The 25,967-nt window shown below is 38.6% G+C and overlaps 1 protein-coding gene across 1 annotated transcript in view; it reads left to right on the plus strand.

Annotated features, from left to right (window-relative positions):
- Nucleotides 1-9,256, plus strand: part of TTC39B (tetratricopeptide repeat domain 39B) — a 47,747-nt gene extending 38,491 nt beyond the window's left edge. Inside the window, exons 15-18 of the mRNA XM_010562079.1 lie at nt 781-892; nt 4,195-4,312; nt 7,635-7,751; nt 9,087-9,256. Of these exons, the coding sequence (XP_010560381.1) occupies nt 781-892; nt 4,195-4,312; nt 7,635-7,751; nt 9,087-9,183 (444 nt within the window). The 3' untranslated portion in view covers nt 9,184-9,256. The remainder of the gene's footprint in view (nt 1-780; nt 893-4,194; nt 4,313-7,634; nt 7,752-9,086) is intronic.
- Nucleotides 9,257-25,967: the final 16,711 nt, after the last annotated feature.

Here is a 25,967-nt window from a genome sequence, read left to right on the forward strand (position 1 = left end):
GTGTGTGTTGAATGTGTGTATTGGGACTACATTTTTATCCAGAAAGTTTTATCTGCTTCCAGTGTTGCTCCATATGGAAGGTAACAGCCTATACGTTATAGCATCTATATATAAACACATGCACAAGTGGGTGTTTGGGTGCATGCATATATATGTATACTGTATGTACATGCACACACCCACAGATACACAAATTTATCTATAATCCTTAGAAAGTAACTACTTTCAGCTGCTTCTTTAGTTCATGTGGCAGAGTCCACAAGTTGAACCTAAAATACCCAGTTTTGCTCATGTGTTACATGGATGATGGTAAACTATCACGTGATAAATTCTGTTCAGTTTTGTTTTTAAAGATCTATGAAAATATGCAATAGAACCCAGTAAAAAGTGTCAAAACTTTCAAAACTTAGAAACCCAGGTTAACTTTGCCCACACACATTCAATGTCATTTTGCCTTTCCTATGCATAGATAGATAGCCTTGTGCAATTTTAAGTGATTATTAAGGCAAATGTGATTGTCTTTGTAAACTTGCATGTAACTGACAGAATGTCCTGTACTCATTGTGGGTGGTTATTTGAAGTCATACAGACACATTTTTTCATAGGCTTCTCAACAGTGAGTGTTTTGGCTTTGGAACCTTTCATATTGTTTAAAATAAGTTTTTGTAGGCAGTATTTTTATGTACTCAAAATGTTCCGTAACAGCCTTCCAAGGGATACTCTTTAGTTAAATATTTATGCAATTCCATGAGTTTGTCTTGTTTATTTTTTTTTTTTCAGGAAATGATGTATGTCTGGAATGGCTTTGCAATTGTGGGCCAAAGAGCAGACCTCACTGAAAATTTACTGGTAACAATTGAAAAAGAAGAAACTGCATTACAAAATGAAACTAGTAAGTGATCAGTTAGGATGGAATTAATAAGCTGGTAAGAAATGCTGACATTTTTCTTTGCTTCTGTCTGCTAATGTTCTGTGAGGTAAGTGTTGACTCAGGTGATGTGCTATTAAAGCTGAGTATGGAAATTTTGGAGTTGCATGAAAGTTGACGGTGGTTCTTCAATATGTTCTTTATCCAGCTTGATGGATGCTGTAGAAGAACACAGAAAACTCAAGTATGTAAGGTGATTAGTTACAGAACTTAACTGATTCTTACTAAGACATTCCAGTGTCTGAGGGTGTTCTTGGACCATAATCAGCTAATTTCTTAAATGTCTGAAAAATATTTTTTCTAAACCCACTTATACCACACATTGACGTTACTACAGAGGACATATACTGAGCAGAATATGACTAAGTGTAAAGGAAATAGTAAAGTACTATGCATGAGACTGGTTTTTTACTTTTTGGCAAAATAAAACATGTTTGCTAGTTTTAAAATAAAACATCTTTAACAAATAAACTTTGACCATGGCTTTAGATCTTGAGGTATTGAAGCATAGATGTTCAGGGTAATATTTAGAGAATCAGTCCATAACTTATTTCTAAAGGAGCTTAAGTTCCATGACTACAACAGGTTTACTGCAAAAGTACTGGCTTTATCAGGTTTTATCAGGTGGGTGCTGTCATCTGTCATGTGAACTTCTCGGTGGACTTCTCTTTTGAGTTGTCTAGAATAAATAAATAAATACTATCTTTTCACACACAAAACTTTTAAAAATGGTAATTCCCTAAAAATAATTTCTCTTGAACTTAGATTTTATTCACACTTTATCAACAATTTAGCAAAAGTTAGTTTTGCCACATGATTAAAACATTAATTATGAAATGTAAAAGTACATATAATTATGATTTACATATAAACTGAGGTGATGCATCAGAAGTTATACAAGGACATACGAGAAATGCATAGTGGTAAAATCTGGGTAGTATAATAAACTAAATGAGAGCAACTTGCAAGGCCAAGACTGAACTGGGTCCCTTAATTTTTTTGTGCTGTTCTTCATATTTCTGTGGAATCAGTAGTGTGGCTCTTCAATCTCAAGTGTTTTTCCTTTTTTTATTGTCGTATTAAAACCAAAATGTAGCAATATGCAAGACACCTGCAAATAAAGTAATATTCCCATGAGTTCTGTGTGGAGGGTTCTGGCAGAAGGTGTTGGGGATCTGGTGCTGTATCATGCAGAGGCTTGTACTATAAGTTCTGATCAGTTGTAACAGTGAAATAAATTTCCTGTCAAATTCCTAAGCAGAGATGCACAAGGTACCAAAATAAAAGGAACAGAAGTAAAACCAGTATGTTTTTCTTATGGAAAGATGCAGTTTACAAGCAGAATATAATCTGGAAGCATATGTGGTTTTTATGCTTTCTGTATCTTTTTTAGTAATAACTGCAGCCAAATGTAGTTTTATTCTGGACTTTGCATCTGTGAACGTGATTTGCTTTCAAAAATATGGACTCAGACAAGACAAAGACTCTGATTACCAGAATTGCTGCTGAATTGAGACCCAAAGAAAGTGATTAAGACTATTAGCACAGTGTGGCAAGGACACATTATTTTAAGAGACAGCTGTCTCTCAAAGGACTTTAAAGGACTGCTAAGGTGCTGTAAAAAAGTGTGTTAATTATACACAAAGGTTACTCAGGGATTGAGACTTCTTAGAGAGAGCTGTTGATACTTCACTTGCTTCAACTGAACAGGGACAGCAAGGAATCTGTCAAGGATTGATAGTGGTTTTATATTGTATAGAGCTGAAAATAGAGATGGTAGAAGGAACAGATGAAAGACATGAGAAATTTCCCCCCCCCCCCCCCGGAAAGCTTATTTTTCCACAGTTGTCTCATCTCCAAGACACAAAAAGGAATTTGTAACTTAAAGAAAAATCTTTTTTTTGTTGTTTTTTATAATCCTGATAATAATATTCCCTCTGGTATAGAGGACTGTAGGAAGATGGTTCTCCCACATTTATTGCAAGGTTGTCTGTATTAAATTGGCCTGTGCATTTACTGTCATTTACTGTCAGTGTTTTGGCATAATAGCTTTTCTTCCTGTGGGAAATACCAGGGAGATACTAGTTGAAGTTGTTAAAGACTGGCAAGCTTTTACTGACATCAGTGCTTGCCCCCCGTAATTTCAATGAATGAGTCCTTTAGGAGACAGTCACATGAATGCAATACCTTAGCCTAGCAAAACAGGCTAGAGAGAATGCAAAATACTCACCCACTGTGCTTCTACCTGTCACTAAAAGCACAGTCTGTCAGTTATCTGTAGAGACCTCCTGGGTTTAAACACAGACAGCAATAAGCCTGAATGTAGTGGCAAAACACCTCACTGAATCCTAAGATGCTTTAGTCTTCCATGTTTCAGAACTGTTTACGTAGGATTTTTTTGGCAGACTATTAAGAAGAAAATTAACGTGACCTTAGAGAGCTGGTAATTAGTTGTAAACAACGTGATCTGAAGGGAGAGTGTTTTGCTTCCTGAATTGTTAATGTATGTGCTGCCATCTGTCTATCCATATGTGTTTTCTTTCTTTTCCTTCCCTGCACCAAGCAAATGCTATAAACCAAGGCAACAAAAAAGGACCATACTTGCTAAGGTTATACTTCTGAATCACTTTGCAAAAGCTCTTTAATCTGATATTTTCAGTCTTATTGAACATAAAACTTTCTTGAATTTTCCAAATGTTATACGCTACTAGTAAAGCTTCTTAATCTTTGAAGATGATGGAATACTAATAAACATGCCTTCTTGAATTTGTACTGCCAAATAATGCTTCCGAAAAGTTCTGCAGAACAGAGTCATAGTGTGTTCTTGTGCTTTTCATGTTACTGGTGCTACTGGAGGTCTGCCAGCGCTCTGCAACAGGGGAAGCTATTAAGATAATATACTGTGAAGGAGGTTTCAGTTTCACTGTAGGTTTTGCTTCTTGTATTAGGTGTTAGAAATCTTTAACTGATGCTAGTTTATGCCTGCTTTGTACTGACTTGCAGATACAGAAGACCAGGGAATATCTGAATGTTCCAATTTTTTCTTATTTCTCCTTAGCCTGTATCTTTAAAGAGAAAGATAACAGATCTTATGCACAGATCTTCTTAGACAGTGTTTAAAATTGTGCCTGAAGGTTATGTATGTTTTGAGGTATAAAATCTGAGAAGCAAGGTCCTGAGTCTGAATACATATTCCTTACTGAAAATCTAATTTTCCTTTTCATGATGTCTTCAAATTGTTTGATGTATCTCGCTTTTACTTTTAGATCACAGTGAATACTATATGGATGATGTGTGCATGTTGCAGTTACTGAAGGGCCTCTGCCTGAAACACTTGGGAAGACTCATGCAAGCTGAACTGTGTTTCAGTAAAGTAATTCAAAGGTAAAAATAACATAAACAGACTTCTAACCTTTGTTTTTTGTAGCTTTGGGTGAAATTTCTGATACTCCTATAGAAGCTATCATGTTAGAATTTTGAATAATTAAACTTCAACATCCTGTTAAGGAGCTAGAATTAAAAAAACCTCTGAAAGAACCACAAAACTTTGCTAGTATTTTTCTATAGCAATTTAACATTAATTAGCTTTATATAAATGTGATATTTTAGACCAAATAAATCAAACTGACGGGTAATGCATTTATCTAAATACATTTGGAATAAATATTTATGTATTTGCAGAACTATGATTATAAGTAAAGATAATTCACATGGATTTCCTGGGTTTTTTTCAGAATTTAGTACCTCAGTAGTTAATGCTTCTCTACATAGCTGAGAAGTTGTTGTTGCTAATTGTTTCAATTGAAAACTCGAGTTTCCTGTGTTATGGATTTTTCAAATACTTCAGGTGTCAGATCCATGCCTACTGCAAGGAGTCATGTAATGATTGTAGTTGTAAACTTTTTAGAATTTTTAGAGTAATTAGGCTGAAAAAGCAGTTGTCAGGCATGCAGGTTTTTTAATAAGTAACTTAGAAAAATTAATACTTAAGGAGAATTTGTTATGTATAATTCTATCATTTTCTTGCCATCTTGCTTTCTTTTGCCATTTCTAAGATCACAAGTGTGTTTAGTCGAGCACTTTGCAAGTTATAGGGCAGTGGGTTTTGATTGGTTACGAGTTAAAGGAATGCTGTTTCTGAAAGTCCTGTTCCAAAGCTAGCTGATACAGTGGAGGCTTTTAGAGCTGAGGCATCACAAAAGCCTTCAGACACTTCTTCGTAGAGGGGGTGTTTTGCATGAGGACAAGTTGTCTGGTAAACTAAATGTCTACCTTCTGGTCAGCTTTATACTCTACATTTCTTGGGCTGCTACAGTACACTAAGACTCTTTATCACATAAGCAGTCTCCCTGCTTTAGACATATTTTCTGTGCATCAAGGCTTGTCTTGGTGGATATGGTGCCTCTTTGGAAGTGTTGCTTTCAACATACTGAGAGCTGTTACAGTGCTTGTTGCAAACTTTTTCATTCTGCAATATTGGTTGATGTTATTCTATCCAGATAAGAATCCCAGAGTTGATTGTAAAAGACACAGGAAAGGCCAAGATATGCAGTGCCTTCTTTACCTTGTTCTGTAGTGGCAAGATCAACTTTCAGGAGTTCCAGATCCATGAAACCTGTGGGAAAGTCTGGAACAAGCAGGAATTACCCTTGATGGAGGAGCGTCAGGTTGGAAAAAGCGTGAACAGACTAGACATACATATGGCTATGGCAACTGGATACACCTAAATACATAGGACATTGGCATATATCCATGGGTGCTGAGGGAGCTGGCCAGTGTCATTGTGACACTTCATTAGCTTTGAAAGGTCATGGCAATTAGAGGAAGTTCCTGAGGACCAGAAGAAAGCAGATTTCAGCCCTATCTTCAAGAAGGGCAAGAAGGAGAATCTGGGAAACTGCAGGCCAGTCATCTTCTCATCAGTCTGTGGGAAGGTGGAGTAAATAATTCTGGAAGCCATTTCCAAAAGCATGAAGGTGATCAGGAGTAGTCAGCATGGATTTATGAAGGGGAAATCATGCTTAACCATCCTTATAGTCTTCTACAATGAGATAACTGGCTCAGTAGATGAGGGGACAGCAGTGGATGTTTTTTGTCTTGAGTTTGGAAAGGTTTTTGACACCATCTCCCACAATACCATCACAGACAAACTGATGAGGTCTCAAGTAGATAAGTGGGTAGTGAGCTGGATTGAAAACTGGCTGAACTGCTGGGTTCAGAAGGCTGTGATTAGCAGCATGAAGTCAGCTGGAGGCCAGTCACCAGTAGAATAATGCAGAGTTCGAGGCTAGGGCCAGTAGTTTTTTAACATCTTCATTAAGGACCTGGATGATGGAACAGAATGCAACCTCAGCAACTGTGCAGGTGATACAAAGTGGGAGGAGTGGTTGATAAGCCAGATGGGTGTGCTGCCATTCAGAGCAACCTGGACAGGCTGGAGAAATTGGCTGACAGTAACCTCATGAAGTTCAACAAAGGGAAGTGCTAATCCCCACCCCTGGGGAGGAATAACCCCATGCACCAGCACAGGCTGGGGGCTGGAGAGCAGCTTGTCAGAAAATGCCCTCGGGATCCTGGGCATCACAGTCTACCCCAAGCTGACTGTGAGCCAGCAGTATGCCTTTGCAGCAAAGGCAGCCAACAGTGTCCTGAGTTACAGTCAGAGGAGTGTCATCAGCAAGTAAAGGCTGGTGGTCCTTCCTCCCATCTCAGCACTGGTGAGGCCAAATCTGGAGTACTGTGTCTAGTCTTGGACTCAGTGGTGTAAGAGAGATGTACTGGAACAAGTCTGACAAAGGACCACAAAGCTGATTAAAGGATTGAAGCATCTGTCATACAAGAAGAAGCCGAGAGAGCAGGGAGTGTTCAGCCTGGAGAAGAGATGACCTGAAAGGGTTACCTGAAGGAAGCATGTTTTAAAAAAAAAAAAAAAAGAAACAGAGGGACAAACTCTTCTCAATGGTGCCTAGCGACAGAATCAGAGGTAATGGGCACATACTGAAATACAGGATATACTGTTTAAACATAAGCAGAGTACTGTTTTTATTGTCAAGTTGGTCAAACACTGGCACAGGTTGCCCAGAGAGACTGTGGAGTCTCCATCCATGGAGATGTTTGAAACCTAGGTGGACACAGTCCTGGACAGGTTGCTGCCATTGACCTTGCTTTGAGCAGGGGATTGGACTCGGTGATCTCCAGAGGTGCCTTCCAGCTACAGTGATTCTGAGAATTTCTTGTATTGAGGAAAAGTTGAATTTTCTGACTTCTCTGCTGATTTGTTCAGGCAAGCTAGGGTAAGGGGATCTCAGTGCTGTGTGTGGAAAGAAGTACTTGTATTATACTGCCTAATCCAATGAACGTTTTTATCTCAAGTTATCTTTTTGGATGGTTGGGGTTTTTTTGGACGGTTAAGTCACAAAATAGGATCCCAATCTTGGAATTTTGTTCATGCTAGATTGGGCAATGTACCACAGTACAATAGGAAGTAGGAAAGAATAATTTTTTGTTCCTAGGAGGTCCTATTGGCAGTATTTTACATCCACTCTTTGCAGGTATAATTAATGTGTACGGAATTAATCAGTAAAAAAGGTTCCAGAGTGTTTTCTCTGGCCACGTGCTTTTACATGCAGTGATTGCATTTAAAAGTTAACTGGTCACTTGAGGAAAGGTTGTAATTAACCACTTCTGTATTTTTTTGGTTTTCTAGTGAGAAGCAAATAAAATATGATAGTTATTTGGTGCCCTTCACCCTGTATGAGTTGGGCCTCCTATACAAACAACAGGATGAGAGAGAAAAAGCAATAAGATACATAGAAACTGCAAAGTAAGTGGATTTTTTTTATTTGTATCAGCCTGTAGATTAAGATTAGCTGAGTAACTTTAGCAATGAAGGCATGCAGGAAAAGTGGGGAGGGACTCTTTCTTAGGGGGTGTAGTGATAGGGTGAATGGTAATGGTTTTAAACTGAAAGAGGGTAGATTTAGATAAGGTGCTAAGAAAAAATTCTTCACTGTGAGGGTGGTGAGGCACTGGAAGAGGTTGCCCAGAGAGGCTGTGGATGCCCCATCCCTGGAAGTGTGCAAGGCCAGGCTGGATGGGGCTTTGAGCAACCTGGTCTAGTGGAAGGTGTCCCTGCCCATGGCAGGGGAGTTGGAACGATATGATCTTTAAGGTCCCTTCCAACCCAAACCATTCTATGATTCTATGAGTTTTTATTTCCTCCCAGCCCCTTTGCAAAGTACAAGTAATTACATATCTATGGTCTTGGCTTGGAAAAGTTGTCTGATATAGTTGAATTTTACAGTTTCAAGAAACTCTGTCCTTCAGACACAGTGGAGCCAACAATCTCAAACAAGACACTATGAAGGGAAAGTGTCTTGTTTTCATTTAGGCTTCAGAGATGCTGTGGCTCCACTGCATGCGTGGAGAGAAAGGATCTATACCACCTCTGTCCCAGAGAGCAGCTGTGGGGGGCTTATGTCTGCTGCTGTAAAAGTGTTAGTGGGAGTAGGTTAAAAGCCAGTATACTTCTGACCACCTCCCTTTTTCCTTTCACGTTCTGTCATAGAAGAGCATTAGAGAGCTAAATTTACTGTAAAGGAGCATGTTCGCTTCATCTGTAGATTGTAGTATGGGGTAGAATTTGCTCCTTGTGTGTACAGAGAAGTATACCAATCATGCAGTAGTGTTGTAAATGTGAGTTAGAAACAGCCTCCTAATGCCTTTGTTAGAAACTCAGTCTTTTGGCCTTTTTTTTTTTTAATCATATAATGTGATTTCCCTGGGTTTTATTACTCTGGCTGAGTTGTGGTTTGAAGCTGAACATACTCTTTTAGCTAACAGCCTTTCTTTTCTGTAGTCTTCTAGCTTGTCTTTTCACAGGAAACTTCAGTAATTGGGAGGGCTGTTGAAAGGATCAAAATAAGTGAAAGAGATGCTAAGACATGGATTCAGTTTATCAGGACAGTTGTTAGTACTGGTGTAACTCTCCGCTCAGTTTATGGGTGTAGCTTTAAATGTCTCATAACTCATCTGTGTATCAATCTCTGTTTCCTGTTGAAGGAACGATGGCCGTTAAATTTGGTACTTCCGTGCATGTATGAAGTAGAAACAATTGAGGCCAAAAATGTTTTTCTTAACAATAAAGTTATTTTTGCAGAAACAACTACAAAGACTACTCTATGGAGTCCAGGTTGCACTTCAGAATTCATGCAGCACTTGACAGCTTGAAGGTGTCACCCACTTCAACACCTTGAATGAGGAGGGATGTTTTTCATGCATACAATAGCCTACACAATCTTTTTGCAATCTTTTTTTAATCATGGAAAAGAAACAACCTAATGATTGTTTTCTGTCATCTCTGATTTGATGTATGTCGTTCCTTTAGACTGTTCTTTTTCTGTATAGCATATATACTATATCTACTTGATACTTTAAAGAAGACCTTATATTTTGTTTGATAAAAATAATTTAATATTTGACTTGAATGGGGGATATTTTAAAAAAAAGTTGATGGTGCAATAAAGTTTAATGCAAACACTTTATTTTTTTACGTGAAAACAGATGCTGGTTATGCAGTGGAACTGGTGATAATTCCTGCATTTTTTTGAACGTTTGATTTTCTGCAGTACACTTGAGACCTTTTTGCCTCTGGAACAAAAATGCAATGTCTGCAGATAACCTTACCCACATTTGGCATACCATATTCTGAATTTTGTGTTCCAGAGGAAAAAAATCATCATCTTAGATGTAACTTCATTTTGGGAATAAAATGAACCTGTCTGAAGTACAGTATTTTTACACTGTCAGATAAAGTTAAGCAGGGCTACAAGTATAATGTCTTAGCAGGTCTGTTTCACTCCAAGTGGTTACAGGGGATATTTTTCAGTCATAGAAAAGCAGGGCTACTAGGGACATGAAGAAGTCATGTATTCTGTATTCTTGTCCTAAAGCAGAATCAACAGTCTTACATCGTTCCTGACAGACTTGTTTAACCTGTTGTTTTTTTTAAAAAAAGCTTGCACTGAGAGAAATTTTGTAACTTACACAGGATGTCTTTTCCTATGGGAAAAGACTGGGAAATTTTTCCTGATGTCTACTCCAAATAATTCTTGGCACAACTGAAACTGATTGCTTCCCATCTTTCCTGTCATGGATCTGGAGAAAGGATTGTTCTTTCCTTTTTTTGAAGCAGTCTTCTAATATTTAAGACTAACCCCCTTGTTGGTATTTTGTGTTCTTGGATTCCAACCAAAATAAATAAAAATTTGCAGGATTTATTTATTTTCCTAATAATTGGAATAACTCATTAATGCAAGTTGATTGTGCATCAAAAAATTAATCCACTTCTAAACTTCGAGTTAAGAAAATGTGCATATTCTAATTATAACTTTCTACCAAAAATGTATAGTAAAATTGATACACTTATAAGTGCATGTATTTTTCTTTTCATATTAATATGTGAGCAGCAGTATCCAATTAAGTTTCCCAATTCATTATATATGCAGATTCTGCTAGCTGTCTATTCTTAAAAATAAGAATATACTTTATTTTTATTTAAACTGTTTATTTAACTGTTCTTTCACTAATTGCTGCAAAACTTGCCCATTTCCATATTTTATTAATGCCAGTATATTTAATTCTGCACAGTAAATTCATAGTAACTATGCTCCTGTATGTGATTCTCTGCCTTTAACTCCCATCCAAGAAAAAACAGAACAAAAGAAATAGGCTAAAAACATGTCTTCAGTAAATGAGTTACTGAAAGCTTCTAATTAAACAGTCAATATGATGTAAGTGCTACAGTTATTCTTCTCAGGTGACTGAGAGTACAGCTTTCTTCTATGACTTTATAAATAACTGAGTCATTTAATTGCATATAAATCTGTAATACAGTGGCATACTTACAGGTGAAGTAAGAGTTTAAAAGTATTAGCTAAATAAACATAACTGGTCTTTCAAAGTGGAAGCCTGATCTAAACTCTGTCTTTACCAGTTTGTATTTGTGCCTATTGTAAATGCATAACTAAATTATCCTGTAAAATTATACACATACAGGTTTGAAGCTTAGACACCTGAGATGCTTATTTTAAAATATATTCTGTTGACTGTACCTGTAAAGTACAAAAGATATTTGACTCTTTGTCAGCAGAGATTAGCATATACCACCAACTGACTTCTCTAATTACTTGCCTGTTTATACACATCTGATTATAAGCTGTAGGCAGCAAAAATAAAATTCTGTACATTATATTTTCAGACGATATTTTCAATACCTCTTTGGGTATTTACATGTTCAGTTTAGGATTATTTTGATTTAATCTGATTATTGTATTGTAGCTATTAAATGGGACTATTTCATTTTCTCATGAAAGATTGTGGAAACAGTTGCCAGTAAAACTTCTATAAATTGTGTTTCAAATAGTAATTCACTCTACAGAAGAGTTAGAACTGGGACTACAGACTCAGGATGGAGCATGAAGTAGTCTCTGAGCTCTTGTTCCTGTGGGGAGTGTCTTGCAGTTAGTATTTTATGGGTGATTTGGGATACAAATAAAAATTAACGGAAAGTAAACAATGAGCTTCCTTAGAAGCTGATTTTTTGAAAGTTTAGTACAAAGTGTCATGTAGCAGTGTACTTTTTTCACAGATAATGATATTGACTGCAGAGAGAGTAAAAGAGAACTTTGTTTTCTCTGGTTCAGCCTTCCAAAGTCAATATTAACACCCTGTGTATGTTACACTTTGTCTCTTTTTGGGATCAGCCTTTTTGCACTCATGCAGAGAACAGGCATATCAACACAAACTTGCAATACCCTCTGTAGTGTTTTGATGCCCTGAGGTCCCCAGCGTAAGTACTGTTTACAGCTTGTCTCCTTTTCTATGCTGCTGTTCCAAACTTGTTTGTCAGAATGCCCATTTGATGAAGTTTTTAGCTTTATTCTGAATTTTTTTTCCAGCTTATTAAGGGTCGAAATATAAATGTGTGAGAGTGATTTGTAGCCCTTCACTTAAGGTAGGTCTCAGTAGAGCTGTAGGATGCTTTGTTTTCCCAATGCTGCAGAAGAAGCGCATGTCTCCCGATACAATATGTCATTGATGCAGTATTATTTAGTACTGCAGTATTATGTCTAAGTTAAGTGATTTGTGGGTAAGAGTTAACATGAAAAGTCTATGGCTTTTTTTTTTTAACCTGCTGTATACTGTACTGGGCCTTAAATACAACTCTGGTTTAGTCTTACTGCTGTTTATAATCTTCACCTCACTTGTTCATGTCCCATGAGAGTTTCGAATAATGTGCTGAAACTGTGAGCAAAGCTGAGCGTTTACCTATGATGCTGTAACCTCCATTGATAATATTAGCAATTATAATATATATAAGAGCAAAGCTAAGTCCTTAGTTTAAGTAAGCAAGGCTAAACTTACAGAGTTATGTTATGGCAAAAGGTCATTCTGATCTTTCCGATAATAGATGTATATTTTTTTTTAAGGTGAGGAATAATAAAGTAGCCTGGTTATAAGACAAACCTTCTCTTTGATTAAGAATTGTCTATTTAGAAAATATTGCAAAAATCTTCTTGTCTGTGCATATCATTCAGATGTTTAGTGTTTTGGTGAAAGACTGTTGTGTTATCATTTTTAAGTCCTAGCTCGCACCACTTTTTAACAAAAATTGAAAGAAAATACATGTTAAAAGAAAGCTGATTAAAGTTTGGTTTGTGTCTGTTCTAATTTGCATGGGTAGGAGCTGTAGTTAGCACCTTATGGCCAGAAAAATGTACAATAATCAGATCCTGTTATGTTTCCAAAACACCTTGCCAACTAATGTTTAAAAGAAGGAGTTTCTTGTAACAAATCCAACTTATACTTTGCAATTATTTTATTACTAATCTTAATGTTTAATGTCCTTTTGTTTCTGTATATTCTTACACTGCATAGTTCAACAAAGAATGTTTATATTTGCACTGGTGGTACGGATTATTTGCTTCTAAACTATTGAGGTTTGCACGTGTTCATATCTGGTACTTGAGTAAAAGCAAGGTCAGAATAATGAAGACTGAGGGATGAAGAAGTACATTCTGATTTCAAGAGCATGTAGAAATGTTCATTGTGATGCATTGGAATGATTCTCACTTCAGAGGAATAAATCACACTTTATGCTTGTGCTACCCAGTGCTGAATTTGGCACTGTATTCTAGTTGTGCATAAAGAACCTTCACCTGAGATTTATCAAAACAATATTTAAAAAAAAAGGCCTGATCTCAAGTTTAAACACACTAACTTGGGCATATAGCTCTTTCTATGCAACCTATCTAGGCTGAGAGGTTGTACAAAGCTATCAAGGTCTCGGAGAGAATAAAAGGTCTTTGAAAATGTAGAGAGCAAATATAAAATAAACTACTTTAGTCTTTATTTCTCACCAGAGATCAAATAATAACTTTAAATGGTATAAAATACCAGAGTGATTAATAATTAACTCATTCTGTTATCAGTTATATCACTGAATTTAGTGAGAACTAGACATAATATACCCCTAAGATTGTTTTAAAATCCCAACATTAAAAACAGGGAGAAAATTATTTCTTTACATGTGTGCAGGGCTTGGTTTTAGTAACATTGAACACCTACTTTTCTAAAAGTTATTTTTTAATGTGGCATGGTTAAAAGTTTTCATAGTTGCATGTAATTTTTACCTGATGCTTCCCAGCAAATAGGTCGACTTAATTACCATGGTTTGAATGATATAGTTATCATAAGAACAGACAGTAGAAAACGTAGCTCGCAAAAAGGCCAAAGAATGGAGATGCCTCTGTATACTTGTTGTTCTCTGTAAGACACGAATTACAACATTAGACATACCATAGTCCAGAATAAAACCTTTGTAGCTAGATTAGAGGGCTTGCAGAGCATTGAATAAAGGAAGTACATTGAATAGAAGAAGGAAAAGGAAGACACACTGAAGAAAGATACAGGCACAAAAATAGGAACTACATCTGCATTCTTGAAAGCATTTGGCAGAAGTTGTGTTACATTTCTGAGGCTAAGCTATAGTTACCTCATCAGCTCAACACTTGGACTTCCTGTATTCCAGTCAGGGGAAGGATATCAGCAGTGCTGGGACCTTAGCTCAGTTTGGTTGGTTGTGGGGGTTTTTGTTGTTTTTAAATCTGGTCTTGTCACTTACCCATTTTCGAATAAATTCTGTAAGACAGCTTCATAAAGAAATTTAAGTATTATGGCTCTGAACTTTGCAGTTTGTAGAAGACCAGCCTCTGGAAGAAATTAGAGCCTGTGGTTAGCATAGCAAATCAATGTTTAATGAATGCAAAATTAAATATTCTGCTTTTTCTAGAAACATAAGCATGCAGTTCCAGTCTATGGGGAAGCACCTGTCAGCTAGTAATCGCACCAAGAAATACCTTCTTAGATGTAGTCACTCATTTAAAGAGGTAACTTCTTCAAAGGCATTAGCAGTAGGAGCTGTCTGTTGTCTGTGCCGTGCTTTTGTACCATAAAAACTGTAGTTAGAGCATCCAGGCTGAGTGGGCCAGATTCAATACCTACCTTATCTGAAGCCATAGGATGAAGAATACTCAGTGTTGATGACATGCCACTGTGTGGGAAAACTGTTAAGGTTTTACTGAAATCCCATCTGAGAGGTTAAATCCTTATATATTTGAGCATGTAAATGTGGATCTCAAAGCTTAATTTTCTTACCATGAAGTGGGTGTAAGACTATATTAAGATAACTTTTTTTCGAGATGCTTAAATGACCTGCTCTTATTTCAGTATCTAAAATCAGGGTGGAGGGATATGTAAAATTAGGTTAATGCTACTTATATAGCTTATGTTAGGCTTAACTTGTTTCAGAGCATTAGGAGATCTTCAGAATTAAACTTGATGTAGAAAAGAGGGCAGTATGAATTTAAGTATGGTTTTATTTTTAATACAGTTTTAACTCAAGGGGATAGAGCTTATGTCCAGGCAAAACACAGCGTCTAAATATGCTGAGGTATAGGTATAAAGCTTCCATCCAAAACACCCAACCCATCTTGATTAGCTTATTTCTCTGTCTTCTAAGAGAGGTTCTGTATTGCATGCATTGATGAACCTACTTAAACAATATTCTAAAAAGGAATACAGCTGTAGTTCAAAATTTTATATGTGGTTTAGGATGTGCATGCTCAAGCTTTACTTTGACAAGATGCTTGCCTTAAATCTCTTTACAAACTCTACATTTACATTAATACAATCGTTTCAAATCAATTTGCGTTATTTTTTACATAGGAACATTCAAAACTTCCCATTATTGTTGACAATGAGAAAATGTTAGATGTTTTTTCACCTACTATTCATTGTTTTATACACTTGAAAAGAAGATGAATTGAAAGAAAAGTTTATGCTTGTTTTGTGTGTAATACAAATAAAGTTCAAGATCGATTTCTTTTCACAACCCAGTGGGAAGTCCTCCTCCTGTATTTTACATGAATTTTACTCTACTGTCCATATTTTATGAAAGCAATTTATTTAATTTATTCCAGTCAATAATACAAATAATATGATAATCATTGTGTCTATTTCATAATGAATCTTTGAAGTGGAGGCTGCTTTAAATCAGGTTCTTGTGAGCTTAAAGAAAAGGAAGAGGGCTGAAAGTGGAATGCGTTGTGGGGACTTCAAGATTAACAGAAGATGAACAGTTAAATAGGATGCTATGTAAAATGCAGTATACTCTGGAGGCCAATGGCAATCTGTATGTTTTAGCATCTAGTGAATATGAAACAACTTAGAGAATATGCTGTGGCTGTTTTTCCTCAGACTAAGATTTTAATAATTTAAGCAGAAGAAAATAAACCTTGCCTCAGAACTAGAATCTGCAATTGAAATACTGTATGCTGTTCAGTAGTAACTGTTCTGCTTATTGAACAATTCACCCTCTTTTAAGGAAATCTGAAGAAGAGCCAAATAAGCTAGCTTCACATTCTGGTTGCACGTTGTAAGTGAAAAGTCACTGCATTGATACATGTGCGATTTCTGGAGTCATGCAATCTAATTAAAATAAAATTATATCTTTTCTCATCCAAACAGTTCCAGTGGGTAGTCTGCAGTGCCACTTGGTAAATTGGTGGACCTTATTACGAATGTTCCATTTTCTATCTTTTTCAGTTAACTGAATTAAAACTGCTGTGGTTTTTATTTTATATGCCCCTCAAATAGTATGTTGCAATAGAGATAACAATTGGGTTTGGGTCCACTGCAAAACTGAATTTAAATTTTACTGACTGACATTGACAGGACAAAAATGGAAAGTTTACTCATGCTTTCTGATACAAGCAAGTTTCTTTAACTTCAGGAATCTTACCTATGCACCTAAATGAGATTAGGTCTACCAGTCTGAACGACCTCCATTGTGTCGTCTGGAAATTTTGTCCACGTGGACTTTGAGTACTGTTGCAAAGTGTTTCTGCTGTGTGAAACCCTGTTGGAACAGTGAAGTTTGTCTGTTGGCAGCTCTTTTCCTTCTGGACACTTCTGACGCTAAAAAGGAAAAATGGAGCCATCACTTTGCTTTTATTTTTCTTCATTGAATTTTTCATTACTTGCCTAGGACAGCTGGGTTGGAATGCTATTCTTACCTGTCTGCCTGTCTGAAATGGGTAGCAGAGCCTTCAAAGAAAAATGTTTTGTCTGTCACTAGTACCTGTGCTCTCTGCTTCCCTGGAATAGTGCAGAACCAAGATACCTACTTGTCTTTGCTAGCTGTAGCAGTTGCCCCCATTCAGATGGGAAAGAGGACAGTCCTTAGGAAGGGGTCAAGGGAGAAAATGGAGGGGAAATTGGGTGTGAAGGATAGGAGTGGGGTAGAAGTAGGGATATATTGGCTAGGGATTTCCATAGCACCCAAACCATTGATGTCACATTAGACTGTGGGACCAAACAGAATAATAATGTGAATGGGTAAAGCAATGTGATTGTGATGGAAAAGTGTCAAGTAAGAAAAATTACAGTGCAGAGTAATCACTTGCTGGCTAAAAGGAGGCAATATGATCCAGAGGTAATGCAAAACAAAACCGGTTTTTCTGCTTTAGAAAAGAGCTGATGAGGGTAGACCTCACATCAGGCCAAATTAGGGAGAAGGAGCTATGCTCCTGAGGGGGCTGCCGAGAGTGAATTCTGCTCTTACAGGGACTGTATTCAAAGAAAAAAGGTATGAACTGCAAACCAAGTTGACACAAAGTAGTTATTTTGAAGTCCTTAAATCCCTCCAGCTCCTGAAATCTGGGTGGTTGCTGATCCCATGTGGTTGGAGTTCCCTGTTGGCAACTGCAGAGAAAGGAGGTTTCAAGTTGCCGTATGAAGGCTTTCTCTCTGTCACCAGTACAGCCTGATTGGGATTCTGTGCCTGTGTAAAAACCTTGCAGAGCTATGACTAATGGCCATTTCTGAGGATGACAGATATCTTAAAAAAAAAATACTAATTTGTGGAAAAAACATGGGAGTTTTGCAATGCCAGATCTTAAACATTTAATTGGTTTAGGTTTTTTTCCAAGTTAAATTGAGAAAGTTTGCTTTTATCCTTACGAATTGCTGTTTGACTTGGCAAGACTTTATTTAAAATTAATTGTGTTCATTCTGGGTTAGAACTAGATAGTTGTCCACACACAGGTGTGAACTGGGATTAATATATCCATCGGAACTTTGGGCATCTATTGTAGGTTTCCTCAGGGGACCTCCAGAGAGAAAAGTTTAGGGCAGGTGTCTCAAATGAGGATCAATACTGATCGGACTTAAAGGCTAAATTAGATTAAATTAAATCAACTAATATGAAAATAGTTGGTCTTGAATTGTTACTTGTGTTGTCTTCAGTGTAAAATTAGAGGCTGGGGTGGGCACCTGTCCAGCCCCTTTTAAGGTGCTTCAGCTTCACTGACATTAGCTGTAGTAAGGATCCTAGTATCAGTGAGTTGCTGGCGGCTACGGATGTTCTTAACGGTCTGGAACACTCCTCAGCCTAGTCTAGTTGTGTTATAGACACCAGCTGTAGCCAGGGCCAGCACAAAAGTTTTCCTAGGATAAGCAGCCTTCCCAAGAGCACTGTTCGTAAAACAGGGTTTACATAGACTTCATAGCAACTGTCTGTTCTCCACTATAGCACAGTTTAATACCTGCACTCATTTTGAGGGGATGAAAGAAAGAAATCACTTAGTGAACTAATATCAGCAACAAATTGAGTACAGGATGTAGAGGATAGAGCCTATCATCCTAGTAGAAAAAGTTGAAATGAGTTGATGTTAGAGTACAGATTTCTTCAGATTGCTAATAAAACAGTCTTTTCCAAATTTTGGAACAGCTGTTTTAGTTAATGTGTTGTCGGTGGTCCTACAAGCTCTTGCTGTTGAATTTCCTGTGAAATTGGTTAATGTTTATGGACCTTTACACTTAATTTTGAAGCAGTTCTCCTGTGGCTTGTGGGGTTTTTTGTGACACACAAGCCAATACAACCACAACAATTGTATTTTTCACTACATAATAAACTGTTTCTATCCAAAAGTGTGTGCTATCTATTTGGAGGTGATTGTCTGGCAGTTTGAGGGGGGTAGTTTACCAACACAGTCCAACCAAAGAGACTGGAAGGAAATTTAATTTCTTGTTTCCTGTCTTGGGTAGGAAGTCAAAATTTTGGGAGACCAGGATGCTGTCCATAAGCCACTGAGAAAGAGCTCAAACTCTTTTTATGAAGATATTTATATTTTAGCAGTTGACTTCATGTGCGCTGCTTATGCTAACATGCTTACTGTGACCTGGATGATTTTCAAACTAAGTTCTTTGATTTTAAACCATCAGTGAAACATTGGGTGGGAACAGCATCTCTGAACACTTCTGACAAAATCATACAAATATAAATAGCATAATGGTTACATTACATGTCCAACTACTACATAAAGCTAACTGAATTCTTCAGCATTCAAATTCCCCAAATACCTTATGCTGCTGTGCCAAGACAGCACCTGGCAGGGATGAGTATGTCCATGGGCGGACCTGCTTAGTTTCTCTAGATGGGGCATAAAGGGATGGAGAGGAAGGCAGACCACAGTTTTTTCTTTCTACTTTGCCTGATAAATCTCTGTTTGACCAGCATGTGTGTGCTGGGAGAGTGGGGAGTTGGGTGTCTTCCTTTCCATTAAGTAATTTGTTCTTTGTGGGGGGGTAATACAGTTATGATGGATGGAAAGGTAATAATCTGTGTTACCTATTCTAGGTGTACATTTAAAAAAAAAACACCCCACCCCACCCCACCCCACCCCCCCCGCAACCAACCGGGTAACTTTGCACCGGGGACTCTACAATGAGCAGGGATATTATGCAATTTCGGAAATAACTGAGAGAGCCCCATTCTTCATTGCTATTCATTTAATGAAAGCTCATGTATCTTTAGTCAATTCGTGGTATGGAATAATTTAACTGGATTTCAACTTCAGAAATACATTTTCCAATCCAGTAAATAATTAGCTCCATAATAAAGTACATCATTCAAGGAAGAGACCCTCTTGGATCAATTCAATGGATCAATTTATGTAACAACAGTCACTGTAAAAATTAGATGTAGTAGTGCAATGGTCATATGAAAGTCTTACATTGCAAGATCTCTTCGAATAAAACCATAAAGAGAACACTGATAAGGAGCAGAATGAGAAATGCTAGTGGAAGTAGTTGCCAGTTGAGAGGCAATGTGAAAAATTATATTCTTACTAACTTTTTTTTCTGTGCAATTCTTTGAATTGTTTGGAGCCTAATCCCTGCCCTCTCGATAAGTGTTTTAAAATGCAATGCATTTGTAAAAAAGTATCCCTGAAGAGGTACCCCTAGAGAGAACCTTAGTATTGACTAGTAATCTTGGCAAGAGGAAATCTGGATGTGTTGCAGAAAGATACTGCCTCGTGAGTTTGAAGGTTTTCCTGAAGAACATGTATGCAAATTCATCTCATTCTGTTCTAAGCTTTAATTGTAGCTTGTGGTATATTCAGAAGGAATCTAGCTCTTTCATCTGAAACTTCTTAAATTACAAGATTGTTTTTGTAGCATGGATCTGACAGCTCTGCCAATAGGTGAACATTTTTAGCAATGATTAAATCCATTAGACTTTCATAAACTGTTTGTTTACATGCAGTTTTTAACTCTCAGACTTCTCAACTTTCAGTCACAAGATCTGAATAAGTACATTACATTAACAGAGGATTATTTCCAGGGAGAGACAGTAGAACCTTTGAGCAAAATCTTAAGTCTAAAGTTGGATTTCATTTGTAATAGAAAAACATTGTTTTGACCAATTTAAAGCATGCCATTATAACACTGAAATAACAGCTTGGGGGCAAATATTTAGCTGGCATGTGTTGCTGTGACACCATTGAAGGAGCTGATGATTTCTGTTAAAAGACTGAGTGGCCTTGGACTATGCTATTTCTAGTCCAGTAGTCTTTCTGCCAGGGAGTCTGCCATGTGTCTGCGGAACCAGAAGCAATGCTGAGAGACAGGCAGAAGACCTGATCTACCACCTGAAATTATGTTCATCCATAAGCCAAGCATGTTTCGAACATGTTATTCTCTCATCTTGTTCCCCCAGTGCATGCACATTCTGCATTTAATACCTTGCATACTGGCCTAAGGTTGTCATAAACGTGCAGTTAAGGCATCTTGGATGAATGGAGTACTTAAATAGTTTTTTAGCTAGGGACAGGTCGATTAACATATGTATCTTTGTTTATATGTAGGAGTATGTTCAAGGAGTTTTCACAACTACAAAAAAGAAAAAAACAGATGATGTTCCAATACACTTTTGAGTGAGAAGTTAATGAGATCAGTATTAGCCTTTGTTAATCCTGTTTACTGCTGCAATACAGCTAGGCAAGGTAAAAGTTGTAACGGGCTGACTGCAAAAGCGCGAGGACTCAGCTTGTATGTATAGATAGTTTACGGTAGGCAAATGCAGGAGTTCCCTGGACATGAATCCAATGTGTTGTTAATTATTATAATGAAAAACATTGTTTCTTAGAAAATAAGTTGCTTAGATAAGTGTAGCTGTAGGCTCAGTCTCCCATGTATTTCTGGGTGAACACTCAAGTAATGTTTAAACTGTTCTGCCTAAATAATGGCAGCTGCCACCCAAATTGCATAGCAGCAGACTGGGGCAGTAGCCCCGCTGGATCTCACAAGAAAGACTTTGCGTTGTAACTCCTACTTCAAATGCCAAATAATCCACCATTACCCACCCAGCGCATCCATATAGATTCCAGTGTGCTTGGTGTGGTGTGACTATCTGATTGTACTAATTGGTCCGCTATGGCCAGCTGCTACTGTAGCACTGTAAAACACTTCTGTGGTTTACATTACTGAAGAGCCTTTAAAAGTGTCTTGCAACATCTTGTGAAGAAACCAGGAGTTTCTAGTGCTGCAGCGGCACCATCTGGAGTTTCACACCATGCTGCTGTGCCATTAGCAGGGTTTCTTGGGACAGTTTATTCTTAACCCTGCTAGCACCGTGCTGACATTTTTGAGGGACCTGATGTTGGCTACCAGCATGTACCTGAGGCACTAGAAGACAATATACCATCAGTAAAAGCTTGTTTAGATCAGCTCAAACAATACTGTTTTTAAAAACAAAAAAAAACCCCAACATCTCTCAAATCTTTCTGGAGACCTGGGCTTCCAGGGGAGCTGGCAACCAGAGACAACAGAGGCAGTTTCACCCAGAAAAGGCTGATTTTTTTAAGGCATAAAAAGCTAGTGGTGGTTCAAGACTGTGAATTACTTTTGAATGTTTTCAAGTATTTTCTCATCAAAGTCTCCACTTCATGTAATGTGCCCATGAAGGGGCTGTGAACATTTTTTGTTAAAGAGCCTGGATGAAGCTGTCTTCTCAGAAGTTCAGGAGGCCTTGTGGGAAAATTCCAGTTAACAAATATGAAGCCACAGTCACCCCAGAATACCAGTTTCTGGGTGTTGGAGAATAATCAGGAAAATGTTTTATGGTATAAAACTAGCTGACAGTAAAACAGAAACTGATTACCTGAACCTGTTTGTTTGTACTTCAGGCTTTTTGAAAGGTCTGTTCAATCTCTTAATTCACTAAGTAGCTGATTTGTCAAAGGATAAGCTTTGAAGAAAGCCAGATGGAAGGGCATTGAACTCCTTATTTTTGAAAGAAAATGGATTGTTTTGTTGCAGCATGAGATTTTTTTGTTGCTGATGTTCTGGAAATTCAGACGTTTTAAGCTCTATTACTTCCTTTCAGTTCGTGTTGTTAGTAGCTTGCACAAGCTACATATTATTAAATTGCAGTGTCATTAGAGAGTATTAGATGAGGAGAACATGATTACAAAACCCAGAGGCTGGACACCTGAGAACAAACAGGCTGGGCCCTGTTCCCATGACAAAAGCTGACATGTGCTTGGCTTACACGAGGCTGCTTGCTGCTTTGTCTCATCACAGCAGTTCGAAACAGTAGGAAGAACTGCTAGGAGTACGAGCAGCATATTAGTGAATCTGCAAAATTAAAAGAAATGTAACACAAAATGGAGCTTTAACTAATAAATGTTTTTTTGAGTTAGGAAAAAAAATCCTGCTCCTTCTCCTGATGCATTTCTTCCTTCCTTCCTATTCCTGTGGACATTCATAAGATTTTGATTTAAGAAAATTTATTGAAGTACATTTTTTAGTAGACTTTAACTTCAGTCTATAACAGACTTGCTTAGGGAAGTGTTTGTCCTTTAAGCACCTAAGATATTCTGCATATGATTTTAGGCCTGTAATGATACCTAGCATTGCTATAAAAAGCATTTCCTGTTAATGATCTCACTGGTCCAGTCTTCTACTGATTGAGCCTTACAGTGCAGCCTTTCATGTCACCTCAGGTTTGGCTTTTAGGTTTTTTTTAACCAAGATTTCCAACTCTATTAGCCTGTGTTTAATTTCTGTTTTGTTTAAGATTGCACTTGTTGGTCAGCTAGGATTCCAGAGCGTTTAACGTTTTCTTGCTTTTTCCGTATACCTCCTTTGCTCTTTGATATTTCTGTTTTGTCTATTTTACATCATATGATTTTTTTTTTAAGAGCAGTTATGAAAGCAGCTGTTTGCTAACAATCACAATACTGTGTCTGAGCCTTTTAGTTGCCAAATTCCAGTCTTGGATATATGCATTTTGGTTCCTTCAACAAAGTAGGATAAAACACCCAGCAGTGGGGAAGAGTGTTCACTGCTTCTTATTTAATTACAAAGTGAGTATACCTTAGTGACAGCTGACCCTGAATATGTGCCACTTGAAATCACTTCTTTTGAGGCTTGGAGGTAGGGCTTTAAGCGCTATGCAATTCAATCCAAGCAGAAAGCTCAGGGAACAGAAGTATCTGGCAGTAAAATAATAGTTACAGAACAAATTTTTGTTTCCTCAGTCTTATTCTGTAGGCACCTTCTCCAACCTCTGTAGCGGACAAGAGGCCCTTCATCACTAGTAGACTTCACCCTTCTTGGACTGATGCCTTCTGTGGCTCTGGACCATCCTGCGGTTCATATCTGGAAGAAAGAAGCTGGGAGAAGTGGTGGTGGGGTGTGGTCTTGCTGAATGATAATTTCCTGCCCCCCTCCTCCACATACTTTGCCCACCCTCAGCAAGACCCAGGTAGCTTCTCTTTTCTCCCAACTCCATGAAGACTCAAGCCTAAATCAGCTGGTTTCTGCACAGCCCTCCTCCTCTGCTAGGCATAATGGAGGCAGCAGATGGTGTACCTACAGTCCAGCAACTCTCAATGCAGGGAAAGAGCACTCTGTGTTGAAGACAGAAGCACCAGGGGTACTGTGTACAGCAGGGGGAGCAGCCTATGTCCTGGGCACCCAGCTTTGCCTGCTGTAGGTTCACGTTCCCTCCAGGGCGGCTGTGTGTTGAAGTGGCCCTGGTTAATTGCAGGGATACATTGTGAGCATAAGCAGGGACAGGTGACAAAACAAAGAAGATGCCAAACACTGCAAGATGTCCCCGTTAAAGAAAAAAACTCAGGAACCCTATGTTCTCTATCCCAGACCTGCTTTTAGCAGCAACACATTTGCAGTAGACCTCTGGCTCATGAGACCTTGGACTTAGTCTGTCAGGTAGGTTGCTGTACACAGGTAGTATGGAGTGAGCCTCCTCACAGCTGGCCAGTCGCGATCATGTCTGGTGGCCGGGGAGCTCACACTGGGAACTGGGGAAGTGGAGGAACTACCCAAGGGGTTTCCCTGTTGAGGCTTTCCTCTAAGCAGAGCACCCCAGTATTTCCAGGCTTGAACTGCATGCAGCGTTGGCACCTGGCTGGACATGAGGTGTTCTGCCAGCAGGCATCACGTCAGTCATCTCTTATGTACTCAGAGCATTTGAGCTGAGACAGCAGTAGCAAAAATGACATTGTGAGCCTGCCCAGCTGCAGAGCAAGAGATAAAGGATGGCCAGAACCAACCGCACGGGCAGCAGAGAAAGCCAGCTTTTCTGTTGAATGTGGGGTAAGCCACCACCAGTGAGAATAACCTAGTCACAGTCCCCCACCTCTGTGTCCAGGCCAGGGAAACCCAGCAGCAGAGCCTGGGGCTGTCCCAGTCCCAGAGAGTGGCCAGGGCCAGCAACGACATGATGTTCCTTCCCACTGTTCCCTGATCAAAGCTTTGCAGGTGGAGCTGGTTGTGATCAGGATGTTTACTGCCCTTCATGTGAAATTAACAAGCACACCCACCACGTGTGTAAAAACAGGGCCTTGACTCTCTTCCATAAATTTCCAGACCTCTCAACATGCTGCAGGCATTCTTCATACAGGTGGTATGGATGCCAGCCTGCACTTCCTGAACAGGGAAATTAAACACGGTAGATGATGTAAAGGAAATTACAGCTTTAAACTTTCCTACTTAAAAAACCTGCACAGCAAGTACTGTTTCTAATATGTGAGAGGGTATTCCTGGTACGGCTTGTGGGTGATGTGTCACTTTTCCAGTGACAGATGTAGGTGTTGAAATTGGACTCATTAGTAATTAGGCTTGATCTTAGTCTTGAAACTGCTCTGTCTTCCAGTCGGTCACCAAAAAGAAATCAGAGGTGAGGAGGCTGATTTGTCTCCTACATGGGGGTGCGGATGGTTGCATCTGTACCAAAGGTTAGGCCTTGCATGGGAAGGCAACTTCAAAACCAGTTAAATCATTTATTTTAAGCTTTATAAAAGTGGTCTATCATTATTGGTCAGAGAGAAGAAAACACATGAATAATATGTTTCTAAAAGGAAGGAAGCATTTTGATCCAGAGGGGCTTTAGGACAGTTTTACGACCAGTCAGACAAAATCTGAACAAGCTCCTGGAAGAGCCACCAGCAATGCTCCTGCTGCAGGATGCTGGGGGAGAGGCAGTGCCACATGGTACTCACCAGCTGGTCCCCTGCCGGGGCTGGGAGGGTGCTGCCTGGGCTCCCTCAGCGATACCAGGGAAAACACCCCAGTCTCCCTGGCACTGGCAGAAGCAAGGTTGACATGAGTACAGCAGAAAGTGCAGCCTTATTGCGCTGCCCCAAACTGCAGTGGTGGGGAGCAGCTCCTGAGTAGTGACCCTGAAACAACGCCAATCACGTGACTTGCAACCTCTCACGTTTGCTTTTTCTTTCCCTCTTCTAAGTTCATTCCCTCTACTATCCTTATCTCATCCTGAGTAAATAACCTAAATGACCAGGTAAGCACTTCCCAGAAGGGAAAGACTGCTCCACAGGGAGAGCGACAGCTGCCAGGAGCTATCCTCACCCTGATCCACACAAACAACAAAGAAGGCACTCTGAAACTGCAGGGAAAAAAGGGGTTGCTCTTTACAGGAGCTAATTGGAATTGGGAATACAAGATGCTATGGGAGTTATTTCTCTGGATATGAAAGAAATGGTTGTAGTCCTAACAAGATTAGCAGAAGTGGAGAAATGTGTGCAATGTTATTGAGGACAATGTTCTGATTGTTGGAGAAGCAGTTGGAGGACTGAATGCAGACAGCTGC

Source organism: Haliaeetus leucocephalus, unplaced genomic scaffold, assembly GCF_000737465.1.
Source record: "Haliaeetus leucocephalus isolate CR32 unplaced genomic scaffold, Haliaeetus_leucocephalus-4.0 Scaffold154, whole genome shotgun sequence".
NCBI lineage: Eukaryota > Metazoa > Chordata > Aves > Accipitriformes > Accipitridae > Haliaeetus > Haliaeetus leucocephalus.